The 12,956-nt window shown below is 36.3% G+C and overlaps 1 protein-coding gene across 5 annotated transcripts in view; it reads right to left on the reverse strand.

Moving 5' to 3' along the window:
• The window catches only part of GADL1 (glutamate decarboxylase like 1), a 157,743-nt gene that overhangs the window by 55,932 nt on the left and 88,855 nt on the right, over positions 1 to 12,956 (reverse strand). For all 5 annotated transcript variants that reach the window (XM_081072483.1, XM_081072481.1, XM_081072485.1 and 2 more), the window contains one exon: positions 8,861 to 8,912. In XM_081072483.1, coding sequence (XP_080928609.1) covers positions 8,861 to 8,912 — 52 coding nt within the window. The remainder of the gene's footprint in view (positions 1 to 8,860; positions 8,913 to 12,956) is intronic.

A 12,956-nucleotide genomic window follows, 5' to 3' on the forward strand; every position in this document is an offset into this window, starting at 1 on the left:
ACCCTGCATCATCTGGACTCCCAGATCTCAAGTGTCAGTATCAGTCTCAAATATCAAGAAGGATGTGAATCAGGTAAGAGGCTTGCTAAAAATGCAGATTCTCAATCCCTGTGTTTAGAATGCCCAGTCTGATTCAGTCCATCATAGGAAAGTCTGGAGAACTGGCATTTTAAGAAGCATCTCGGATGAATCTGAGGTGGGTAGTACAAGGTCTATGTTTGAGAAACTCTGATCTAAAGTGGTCATAGCCCAGTTACCTTCTCCAGTCATCTGTGTTTTCTATCAGACATAATTTGGTTAAACATGGGACAACATTCCAGAAGAGGCGTTAGTCCAGCCATTCTCATTCAGACAAGATCTTTTCTATCACACCCTTCATCCTCACTGGACAAAAACATAAGACATGCCGAAGGCAATCACAAGACTTGTACTCGATGACCAGGTGATTTGGGACATTATGTTGAAGGTTCACAAATTATATACACAGAATTGTATTCAGGAGAGGTTCTGAGTCATGCCCACCAACTCAGAACCTTTTTCATTTAATTCTTGGCACTGACAGTATTTGAAATGACTTCCATTTTTCCACGATAAACACAGTTTATAGATAATAACCAATGTTATAATAGTTCTCAATAACCATCAGAGTTATGTGCCAGTGTCTAGAAATTTTCAAAGTATTTCAAAAAGAGGAAACAGATACCATCTCATATCTTAAAACCAAGACTTGTACTATATAGAGTTCTGATTTTAGTGGATTTTAAATCACAAGTGAATGCCCAGAAATGCTCCCAGCTCAGCATAATAAGTTCTTGATCTGTTCATCCTTTCACCTTTGAAATTTGTAACTTTCTTATTGGATTTGACAAAAAAAAAGAGCTACAAATTTTCAAAATATAAAGCCATTCAGTGTAGTTCAAAATATAAAGTGGCACTATGTAATTCAACTCAATTTTCACAAATATTGATCAGAGACTACAACAGTCTTTACAAATCTATGCAATTTATACATGGATTCCTGATTTATAATTGATTTGGCTTCTTTAGAGTATACTGGCCTTCCAAATTCTTTAATCATTTAATGTGAATAAAATATTTTCAAATAAAGTAACTGTGATTCATTAGAAAGTAGAAGAAAAATAAAGTTATTGCTGGTTACTAGATTCTAGGAATTCATGTCTTTATATCAACAAAGATATTTTTTTGGATACCATTTATTTCCATTATCAATTTATTGCCTCTCAGCTCCAAAGCCACCCCTTCTCTCTGCGCTGCAATAATGGAGGTGGACTCTATAAATATTTCTCCTTACCATGTGGTCCTATCTTAGACTTTATCAGCAGAGGGTTCTGAGGGACTCTGAGATGGAAGAGGTAACTCTTCCTGGTTCTGGTGTGCTCATCTCGTGGGGTCACCTACAGAGTGTGTGATTCTTTTCAGGAGTATTGGTGACAGCAGCAAATGGCCCCCTGACAGTTTCCCTCAGTTGCACCTCCTTGGGTGACTTCACAGCAGACTGGCAGCAGGTGGGAACCCGTGAATGACTTTTCCTGGCACACTCCTTCAGGTGGTTTCATAGGAAAGTGCTTCCATTGAAGCACCTTGCCTCGGATGGCTCCCTGGCCCCATTGTGGGTAGCTTGAGTTAGTTGCAAAGTATGGCACTGCCCTGAAAACAGCTTCCTCCAGCACTTCCAAGGTGGATTCCTAGAGAATCCTATTGGTGTGATAACTCAGTGAATCTTCTCTACCATCTGGTGAACCATTCTGTGCCCTCTCCAACCAAGTTTGGATCTCAGCCTTGGGAGAGCATGGCCTCTGGCTTGGGTGCTCCATCTCACTTCTAGGAGTGGTAGTTGCTCTCTATATCTACCATTCCTGTATTTTCTTACAGCTCTCCTTCACTCCTATGAGGCAATCTACCTTAACTCCAATCTCATTAATAACGTTTTAACAATATTGAACAATTCACAAATTTGTGTCATCCTTGTACAGGGGCCATGCCAATCTTCTCTGTATTGTTCCAATTTTACTATATGTGCTGCCTAAACGAGCACAATAATTCTTTATATTGTACTTTCCCTTTCAAAAATTACTGAGCAGTTTTTGTCTTTTTATTGGACCATGACTAATACATCTTTAAATCAGTTATTCTTTTTCATTTGCATGGCAACATTATGAATCACTTTGCAATAGTTTTATCTGCTACCAGATCTGCTCTGCATTTTATGTTAGGACCTAGATAGACCTTTCAAATCATCTTTTATATTTGCTTCCTTTAGTAAGTTTCTGTTTGGATATTTTAGAAGTGACATATCTGTGATTTCTTTTAGAATGGTATGGCTTCAGTGCTATATTTGAAAACTTATGAAGGAAGCCCCTTTGACACATCATTTCATTCTTAGGAACTTATTTAGTTTATGTTCTCCAACACCATATAATTGAGAAGGCATGAAAGGGAATCCAAGTGTCTAGACCAAACAGATGATAGTGAACGGTATTAAAAAACCTCTCGTAGTAAACGCATTGTCATAATCTTTAAAAGTTCATGGAGAACTTTTACATGGAGAAGTAGAGAAGGGCCACTAAATAAAACATGGATATATTCTATCCTGATTTTCAAAGAGAAAAAAAAAAAGTAGATATAGTTCAAGAAATAAAGCAGGCGTTTTGGGGTAAATTCAGCAAGGATTTTTGAGCAAATGATACGAGACCCCTTGAGGGTAAAAGTCAGTGGTCACCATGATGCAGTAGCTTGCATTTTCTAAAACTGAGTCATAGCAAAAAAATTCAACTCCTTTGCTTACCATGTCATTAAATCACAATAATAGTAATGAAAAACAAGCTGGCACTATACAGGTTTATATGTATAAATGCAGAATCTAGCTTATAGATGGAAACCATCATGTGAATGGAGAATGGAGAAAGGGGGGATGGTGGATTTTAATTGACTTCAAACTCCTAAGTTTTAAAAATCTGATTCGACTACTGAAAAATTTCAGAGGCAGCACTGAATAGCACGAAAAGCCTGAGTTTTGTAGTTACATAGACGTGGTTTAAATCCCAGTTTCACCAGGTCTTTGCTTAGGTAAGTGTCAAACCCTCTATGCTTCAGCTTTCTAATCTAGAAAATGGAGATAATATTGCTGCCACCCCCAGAGTCATTTTTATGCATAAAGAGATCATTGATTTGCAATATTTAGTATAATATCTGGCATACAGCAGGCATTCTATTAGTGTAGTGAATATTATTTGGGGCTATTTTGATAGAGATATTCTTTCCAAGCGAAATAAACAGCCACACTAAAATCTGTGACCCACATTTCTGTGTTAATTTCTGCATACCGTATTTGAAAGGGAAACGTTAAAAAAAAATAGAGCATGTCCAAAAATAAGGCAAGCAAAACATTCAGTTTAATAAGCAAATTTTTCTATGTTCCAGACATTGGAATAGACATTGGGATGAGAAAAATGACTTACACTTATATATATGCATACCTCCAGGAACGCAGAAACTAGAAATGGCACTGGTACAGGCAGTTCCACTGCAATGGACTGAGCATTACAAAAGAAGAAATTTCCCACAATCCAAGAAATATTCCTGGCAAAAGAAATGGTGTACAGGTAGAAGCCAGTGTATTTAGGAGGATGGAGAATACTTGGAATGAATGGATGACAGGGTGAACTGAAGAGAGGTAAAGCTGGAAATGGAGACAGGGGTCACTTCATGAAGGGCTTCCTTATAAACCATGCTTGGGGATTCGCGCTTCATCCTAGAGGCAATGTGAAGTCACTGGAGGGTTTAAATCTAGAGAAGAGACTTCATTTTAGAAAGGCCACTGTAAAAAACATAAAGCAAGGCCACGGTGTGGAGATGGGCTGGAGAGGTCTAAGAGTGGAGAGTGGAAGAAGGAGATGAGTTAGAAGAGAGATAGGAGCCTGAACTAAGGCCATGGCTTCAGGAGTGGAAAAGGTACACAAGATACATTGAGGTGATGGGGAATGGAGATAGTAAAGAAAACATTAAGATTTTAGTTTGGATGGATCATATTTCTAATGACTACGTGAAGAATATAGCATTTTGGTAAGAAAAATAGCTACCCTTCAGATTTGGAAATGCTGAATTTGAGGTGCTTGTAGGGATTGAAAATCTTAGGACACATTTATACACAAAGGTCTACAGTTTAGGAAACAAGTGAAAAATAGAGACCTTATTGAGGCTATTGATAATCAACTCTAGATAAAGATATTTCAGGGAGAGTATGTGAAAACATGAAGGGCCAAAGACAAAAGAATGGAGAAAGAACATTTAAGGGGGTATCCAGATGAAGAGAGCTTCACACAGAGAATGAGAAGAAAAAGTCACATGGAAAGGAGTAAAACTGGGAGAGAAAGTCAAAGAAATCAACACAGGAGAGTACTTCAAGGTGGATGGAGTGGGTAATGGCATAAAAAGCTGCAGAAGGACAGACGAAGATTAAAGGTTGTGCATTGGATTTAGCAATTAGAAGGTTGTTGTGATCTAATAAAATATATAAAAGATAGCTATGAATTGCAATGTGCTTGATACATATTAATAGTTGGTTCAATAAGTATTAGAATATCAATAAATAGAGTTCTCTGGAAGTGGAATAAACTGAATTCTCTGATACAGGAAGTGTTCGGGCAGAGGTTGACCTCCTGGTACAAATACTGTCAAGAGAGGTTTCATGCATTGCGCAGAAAGTTAACTAAATAGACTTGAAAAGCTTTTGTAACTCAGAAAGTCTATGAAACCTAACTAACTCTAATGTAGAACTCAAGAAAAGAAAAGCAAAAAGGTGAATAATTAGGACTCTCCCAAAAGATCAAAATAAAATATATGAATCATAATATAAAAATGAACATCCCTCTAGGAAAACATCTATTAGATCTGAGCTCCATCCAAAACAGGAAAATAGAGATATGGTTTTCATGGGCCTATGAATAATTCATTTGAAATGATAACTTTCAATCATCTTCAAGAAGATATGCATTATTTTTTGTTCTTTTCAGGAAAAGATATTCATGTACTGACACTCTGCTTTGTTGCGTTCCTTTACTATTTACAATGTTCTACTTAACGCTCTCACTGCTATCTGTAAAACAGTGATAATACATACAGGAGCCCTGCCTTACCCATGGTTCCACTTTCTGCAGTTTCAGTAACCCATGGTCAACTGTGTTCTAAAAATTCCAGCAATAAACAATTCGTAAGTTTTCAATTGCAAACCATTCTGAGTAGAGTGAAGAAATCTCATACCATCCCGTTCAGTCCTGCCCAGGATGTGAATCATCCCTTTGTCCAGTGTCTCCATGTTGAATACATCGCCTATCCAATAGCCACTTAATAGCCATTTCAGTTGTCACACTATGGTCATAGGACCGCAGTGTTTATGTTCAAGTCACCCTTATTTTACTTAATAAAGGTCCCCAAATGCAAGAGGAATGATGCTGGCAATTGGGATACACTAAAGAGAAGCTGTAAAGTGCTTCTTTTAAGTGAACAGGTGAAAGTTCTTGACTTAATAAGGAAAGAAAAACAATTGTATTCTGAGGCGACTAAGATCTACAGTAAGAACGAATCTTCTATCCATAAAATTGTGAAGAAACAGAAATTTGTGCTAGTTGTGCTGAGAGAGACCACATTCATATAACTTTTATTACAGCATATTGTTATAATTGTTCTATTTTATTATTAGTTATTGTTGTTAATCTCTTACTGTGCCTAATTTGTAAATTAAACTTTATTACAGGTCTGTATATATAGGAAGAAACATAGTATATATAGGGTTCGATACTATCCACAGTTCAGGCGTCCACTGGGGGTCTTGGAACATATGTCCTGTGGATAAGAAAGGACTACTGTGTATATAATTATAGACTGGTTTTTCCTGAACTGAAAGAATTGCAGTTTCACAAACCTGAGCTTCAAACAAATCTTTGTATCTCTTGAGTGTGCATTAGGGTTATATTTAATTAATTGAAAGAAAGCATTTGTTATAACAAAAAGAGGCTAATCAACTTGACACTTACATGTGAAATTCAAGGTTTAAATTTACTCTATTTCTCCAAAGGGAATACAGAGAAGAACAGTGGCAAAAAATAAATAAATAAATAAATAAATAAAAATCCTTATAAATAGGAATTCTGGAAAGCCACCTTTGCTGCTTTTGAGTCGTGTGGTTCCCACAGATGAAATATCCGTGCAGAAGGCTACCTAATGATTAAAACCTACCTGAACTTCCATTACAAGGATGTGAATGTTTGCAGTCCCCTAAAGATGACAGCAAGAGGTTCCTCCCTCAATTTTTAAGGCTTTAGGAAGAATATATAAATAACGTTTAAATCAGTTCTTCTTTTTTCTTACCACCTTTTCTCTTAGCTCTATCAAAAGACTGTGTAGTTCTGAGGTGTCCAGCACTTTCTATAAGCACTTTAGCTTCCATAGCCAGAGAAATAATGAAGGCAATTCAAACTTACAAAAATAAAGGGGTGACTCAACCTCAAGAAAATAAAGATGGCAACTCAAACTCAAGAAAATAAAAAAGGTGACTCAAAATCAAAGTCAAGCCAGTTACAGAAATGTTGTTTCACCCCTACATGTTTACATATGCGTCTCTAAAAAATACAGACATTTTCTTACATAATCGCAATGCCATATCATGCCTAAAATTATTAATACTTCCTTCATATTATACAATAACCAGTTCATATTAGAAATTCTCCAACTGTTTTAAAATTAACTTTTTACAACTGGCTTGTGCAAATTAAGATCCCAACAGCTTCATGTGTTGCATTTTCTTGTTATGCCTCTTTTGTCTCTTTGAACCTAAAGTAATGATTACCATCTTCTCCTTTACTTTTCTTTGTGTCACTAACCTGTTCAAGAAATCAGATCAGCTGTCCTGTAAAATGTCACACATTCGAAATCTGTCTTCTTGCTTCTTTGAAATGTTACCAGAAAGTCATTTAAATATGGATTCTTTTGCTTCTTTACAAGTTCCTTTACATCCCTATTTGTCAGGAACTTGGGACTTCTTTGTAAATAGTAGTGGAAGCCAAAGTCAGAATTCTCTGGAGCAGGGTTTCCCAAACTTGTCTGAGGACCTGGACTACTACAACAGTCTCCCAGTATCTCATTTATTCTTTCCTTGTCCTCCCTTCACCGCCATCCCCACCCCATTCCTCTCTTCCCATGACATCCCGCATAACCTTTTAAAATGGAAATCAGACTCCTGTCTGCTTAAATTTTTTCTAATGTTTACAACTGGAATACACGCCAACTGCTATTACTGATCTGGTCTCTGTCCACCTCTTCAACTTCATTAACTATTGCAACCTACCTACCTTCTTTTGGTTCCTCAAACACATAAAAGTCTTTTCAGCTTTAATCCTTTATTTTCTTTTTTTAAGATTTTATTGGGGAAGGAGAACAGGACTTTATTGGGGAACAGTGTGTACTTCCAGGACTTTTTCCAAGTCAAGTTGTTGTCCTTTCAATCTTAGTTGTGGAGGGCGCAGCTCAGCTCCAGGTCCAGTTGTCACTAGTAGTTGCAGGGGGCGGAGCCCACCATCCCTTGTGGGAGTCCAGGAATGGAACCGACAACCTTGTGGTTGAGAACCCACTGGCCCATGTAGGAATTGAACCGGCAGCCGTGGGCGTTAGGCGCACAGAGCTCCAACTGCCTGAGCCACCGGGCAGGCCCTCAGCTTTAATCTTTTGCCATTGTTTATAGATTCTACCTAGAAGCTCCTCCCTCAGCCATCTGCATGACACGCTGTTCACCATTATTCATGTCTCAGCTCAAAGATAAACTACTTGGACTACTCAGACCAAACAAGCCACCCCCATCCACATCCTGTTTTAGCATTTCACCCTATTTACTTCCATGATAGGGCTTACGAGGTCTATAACTTTCTAATCATTAATATGTATATTAATTAATATGTATATCTCTCATGAACTTGTTTGTTTTCTTAAGACTTTTCACTACTTGGTATTTCCTGTGTGTTAATTTGCTTATTTATTGCCTGTCATTTTTCATCTGAATGTAAGCAGCATGAGAGCAGGGAACTTCCCTGTCTTGTATTTCCAGTGCCTAGAACTGTGCCTGGTTCACAACAACTGCTCAATAAAACTTGCTAAATAGATGAATACCGAAAAATAGCCAGATTGCTTACATACAGGACAGGCTCCTAGGCTGCAATCTCGAGATGCTTTTCACATTAGGTTAAACATTTGCTATTGAGTATATGCTATAAGATCTAAGAGAAATTCATAGTTTGTTTTTCTTTAAAGTCAAAATTAATAACCTTCTTCCTATTTTCTAACCATATATTTGAGGAAATAAAATATTCTTTATCTATGTAACCACCTATTTCTTATGTCTACCAAACAATCCAACAACAAAATGACTTTTTTTCCCATTGCTCCAAAGCTAATATGCTCTCATTATTTTATAAAAAGAGACAGCTATATGCATTATTGTACATTCACTTAATTGATTTTTCACATGCAGGCACCACTATAGCACAGTTGAATATTTGCAGTACAATCATTATGCAATTTATATCTCAAGATAGAGGTCATAATTTATTCAGTATTATCCTTGGTAATTATTATTGAGCACTTTAATTTTCAATACTTAAAGGCAAGTGTGTTCTCTGAATCCAACAAAGGAAAAATACTCACTAATAGAGTAAATTAACATAATGGACTCTATGAATTAAGCTAATGACTTGTTTCTAAGTCTGCAACACAAAAACCAATGAAATATAATAGATTAGAAAATCACTGCCTTCACCACTACTGACTGACAAAATCACAAGCAATTACTTACTTCCATCAATAACTTGAATCCTTCTCTTTTCTTGATTTCTTCTACCAGGTACCTAAAAAAAAAGAAAAAGCCACAATCATATTTATAATCTGCAATCTAAAAATTCCACGAACATGACTGACATACAACAAAACTGTTATTTCTGTTGCAGAGACATGGCTTAGAAATACAAGGCTTAGAAATAAGTAAGGGTACAAATATAGGCAATAGGTATGGATTTACTCATAGACAGATACTCCCAAAACTACTGTAATTCCCTGGGCCCAAATAAAAAGATATATATATATATATATATATATATATGTATATATATATATGTGTGTGTATATGTGTGTGTGTATATATATATATATATTTATTTAAATTAAAATGTATTGGGGTGACAATGGTCAACAAAACTACATAGGGTTCAAGTGCACAATTCTATAATACATCATCTATATGTTGCATTATGTGTTCACCACCCAGAGTCAGTTCTTCTTCTATCACCATATATTTCTTTTGATGAGATGATGTCTATCTCACACTTTAGCATCAGACTTTAATCCCATTATAAAATCCACACAAAGTAGATTGGATATACATCTCTGACCATGTGGGCTTTACATTCTTATTCTTGATGGGGCTTGATGGGGCTTAGGTACTTCAATTACCTAGCTAGCTTGGAGGGAAAGTTTTTAATGAGTAGTTCTGTTTGTAAGTTCATCCAAGATCAAGGAGGCTCAGTGTCATCTTTTCAAAGGCCAGGACGGAGGAAAGGAGAACTGATTATTGGTATCATGTTACAATAAATAGGTTGTAGCCATTGATAGAACGCCTGTGAAGTCATCTTGAATCGTAGGGAAAACGGAATGATCACGCCATAAGCAAAGGGCACAGATGCATAAGATATGGAATATGATCAAGAGAAGACTAAAATTACATTGAGAATGTAGAATTAACACTGGCACCTTTCCCCCAGGCTTGATTATTATCTATATAAAAAGAGAAGCTCTCTGAAATGGTTGACCTTGAAAACTAACGATTTGATCATGAATGAGCTTTGAAAAGTTCATAACACTTAACCCAATATTTCACATTTGTGGGTCAAATGTAAGGAAGTGATTGCGGTACTGAAAAAAATATACTTGCTAGGGTATTTACTTTGATTTTCTAAGTAATAGCAAAAAAAAAAAAATTGAGGAAGGAAAGAAGGAAAAGAAGGAAGTGAACACTACTGGGGACTGGCTTTGAAAACTATGGTCCAGTCATATGGAATTATGGTATAACCATATGGAATATGATCATGTCACTAAATTATGTATGTTTAATTAATATTTAAGGACAACAACAACAAAAAAAGGCTCTTCTTGGGCCTCAATTCCCTTACCTGTAAAACTGAAATAACATAATTTGCTTTTCCAATATCAAAAGGTCGTTGTAAAAAAATTATAAGGTATAGAATCTGTGAAAATGGGGGGAGGGGTTATCATTATGTTCATTAGCTAAAGGACATTCTAGACTGTGAATATGGAATATACCAGTCCATGGAACTCAGTTCTTTTTCCCCAAACATATTTATATAGTTTTTTTCACAAAAGCCTAAATATTGATGTTGACCATATATATTATATAATCTTTGAATTATACAAAATCTTATAAAAATTCTATCATTATGACTAGATAATATAGAGCTTTTGTTTTGAGCAATAATACTGTGAGCAGAAACACATACAAATACACGCAAAGTACTTGACAGTCTACATACTCCTTTTCCTGACTATTTTTTCAGGAGATGTTATGTAGCTGTAAAATTTTGAAACTTGAGCTCGCTGTCTAACTTTTGGAAAAAGAAATTCCAGTGGTTAATAAATATCAGAAAAGATGCTCAAGATCTCTGGTAATCAAGGAAGCGTAAACTAAAACAATACTAAACCATGTTGCTCATGTGATACGGTAAACAAATTTGAAAGGAGACAATACCTAGAACTAGTAAAAATGTGACAGAAAGCTGCTACAAACCTTTTAAAATTAATAAAAATCATATCTCCTGAGGCAGCAAACCACTTTTGAGATGCTGATCTACCAGGAAAAATATCATCACTACTGAAGACATATGTGTGTGCGTGTGTGTGTTGTGTGTGTGCGTGTGTATACATGCGAGTATGTATACATACACATACATGTATATATGTACACAAACACATCCATATATATGTATAGACACGTTATTGTACCTAAGTCGATGTGTGCATGTGTGTGTGTGCAGAAAATAACTAGAAACAAGATTAATATGCAGAAATTGGCAAATGGTAAAATAAAATACATTATAACAACACAATGTAATGTGATGCAGCTATTGGAAAGAATGGATTATATCTACCAGATTATACCACAGAGATGCCCATGATATATTAATAAAAGGTAAAAAGTAAAGCAAAGTATGTACTGAGAAATATGGATGATAGGATTCCACCTTTTAAGAAATTATAAAAAAAGAAGAAGAAGGCAAAAGTAATCCCTATACACAATTTTATGTGATCACGGAGTAAAGTACAGAAGAATACATAACAGATTGTTAATGCCAACCTAAGGAAAAGATAGGATGCAAAAATGAGGTGGAGATTATTCACTCTTTTTTAATATTTATTTGCAAAGTTTCATAGATGCAGATACTTGTGTAATTTTTGAACAGGATTTTGATAAAAGATAAAATGTAAAGCACAAAACAAAATAAATAGACATATACAATCTCTATCTACACACAAAAAGCTTGTGGACCATCTTTTTCTCACCTTCTCAAACAGAAATGTCTAGGCAATCTGTTAACTCAAAAGCCACTGCCATGATTTCATCCCAAAGAGGCCAAACTAATCCTGGACACCCTAAGGCTATGGGTCTCCAGAAAATAAAGCTTTGCATCTCCAGAAATCCTGGGAATGACTCCAGAAGGTTCTAGTTGTGTAGCTAATCAACTTTGTCGCTAGGCAAATTCCTTAGCCTCCCTGAACTGGCCTCAGGCTCCTCGTGCATGTAATGAAGATGTGAAACTAGATTGGTTAAATCCTTCCCTAACAGGTTATGACTGTATGAAATTTAAGCACATGACCTATCGTCTCAATTTAAAATATTTCTGTCTAACTGGCTACAGCTGTTCCTGAGAGAATGGCATGCTAAACCAGCTGAATCATTTCAGTTTAAACTCTGCTTTTGCTAACATGCAGACCTGGGCTTTGTTTCAGGGGCAATGCCCTCACTGCAATCACTCTGAGAGCCTGTAAAGCCCAGAGTATCACTCCAACAGAGTTGAGGCTAGTAGAGGTGATTTGGGTGAAGACTGACTATTATAACAACAATAAAGGCTTCTGCCAGAGTTCCCAAACCATGCTACATGATATACAGTCTCTGTAGTTTTCCCACATAAAAGGGTTACCTTGCCAAATAAATTTGAGCCATGCTGGGCATATGAGTTTGATTGCTATTGTCTACAATGAGAAGTATACTTAGCTTAATTTATAAGGACGTTCGTTTATTGAGCTGGTTAGATGGTTTAATACTGTCATCAAGAACTAGGCATTGTCCATCTTTTCAACCTACCATATGCTCAGTGTTAATGAATTCTCTCATGTCAACAACATGTCTCCCACAGCTCCACACATCGCATCCTTACATAACAGCGTCTCAAGAAGAAAGAGAGGAAGCTGGAGCACAAGCATTTTCTCTTCATTTCTCTCTGTTTAGGTAAGAATATTTTCCCAGGAAGCCTTCATAGGATTCTTCCTATATCTTATTGACTAAAGTTGAGTCATATATCCACTCCTTAACTAATTGTTGGCACTGGGGATTAGGTTGGACCAATGTCCCCAGCTAGAATATCGCTACCTAAACAAAATCAAGGTTCTGTTGGCAAGGAAATAGGGAGAATGGTTGTTGGGGGAACAATTAACAGTGTCAGCATACTGGTTAAGGCAAAGTTAAAAATGTTTTTATACCACAAGCCCCCTCAGAGCCTTTAATGTGCTAATGAACATTGAATCTCCAAGAGAGGAATACTATAGTATAGTTATCATTTCCCAAGCATATTTGACTATGAAAACCATTTTTGGAAGAACATTTA

This window comes from Rhinolophus hipposideros (assembly GCF_964194185.1).
Source record: "Rhinolophus hipposideros genome assembly, chromosome: 14".
Classification (NCBI taxonomy): domain Eukaryota; kingdom Metazoa; phylum Chordata; class Mammalia; order Chiroptera; family Rhinolophidae; genus Rhinolophus; species Rhinolophus hipposideros.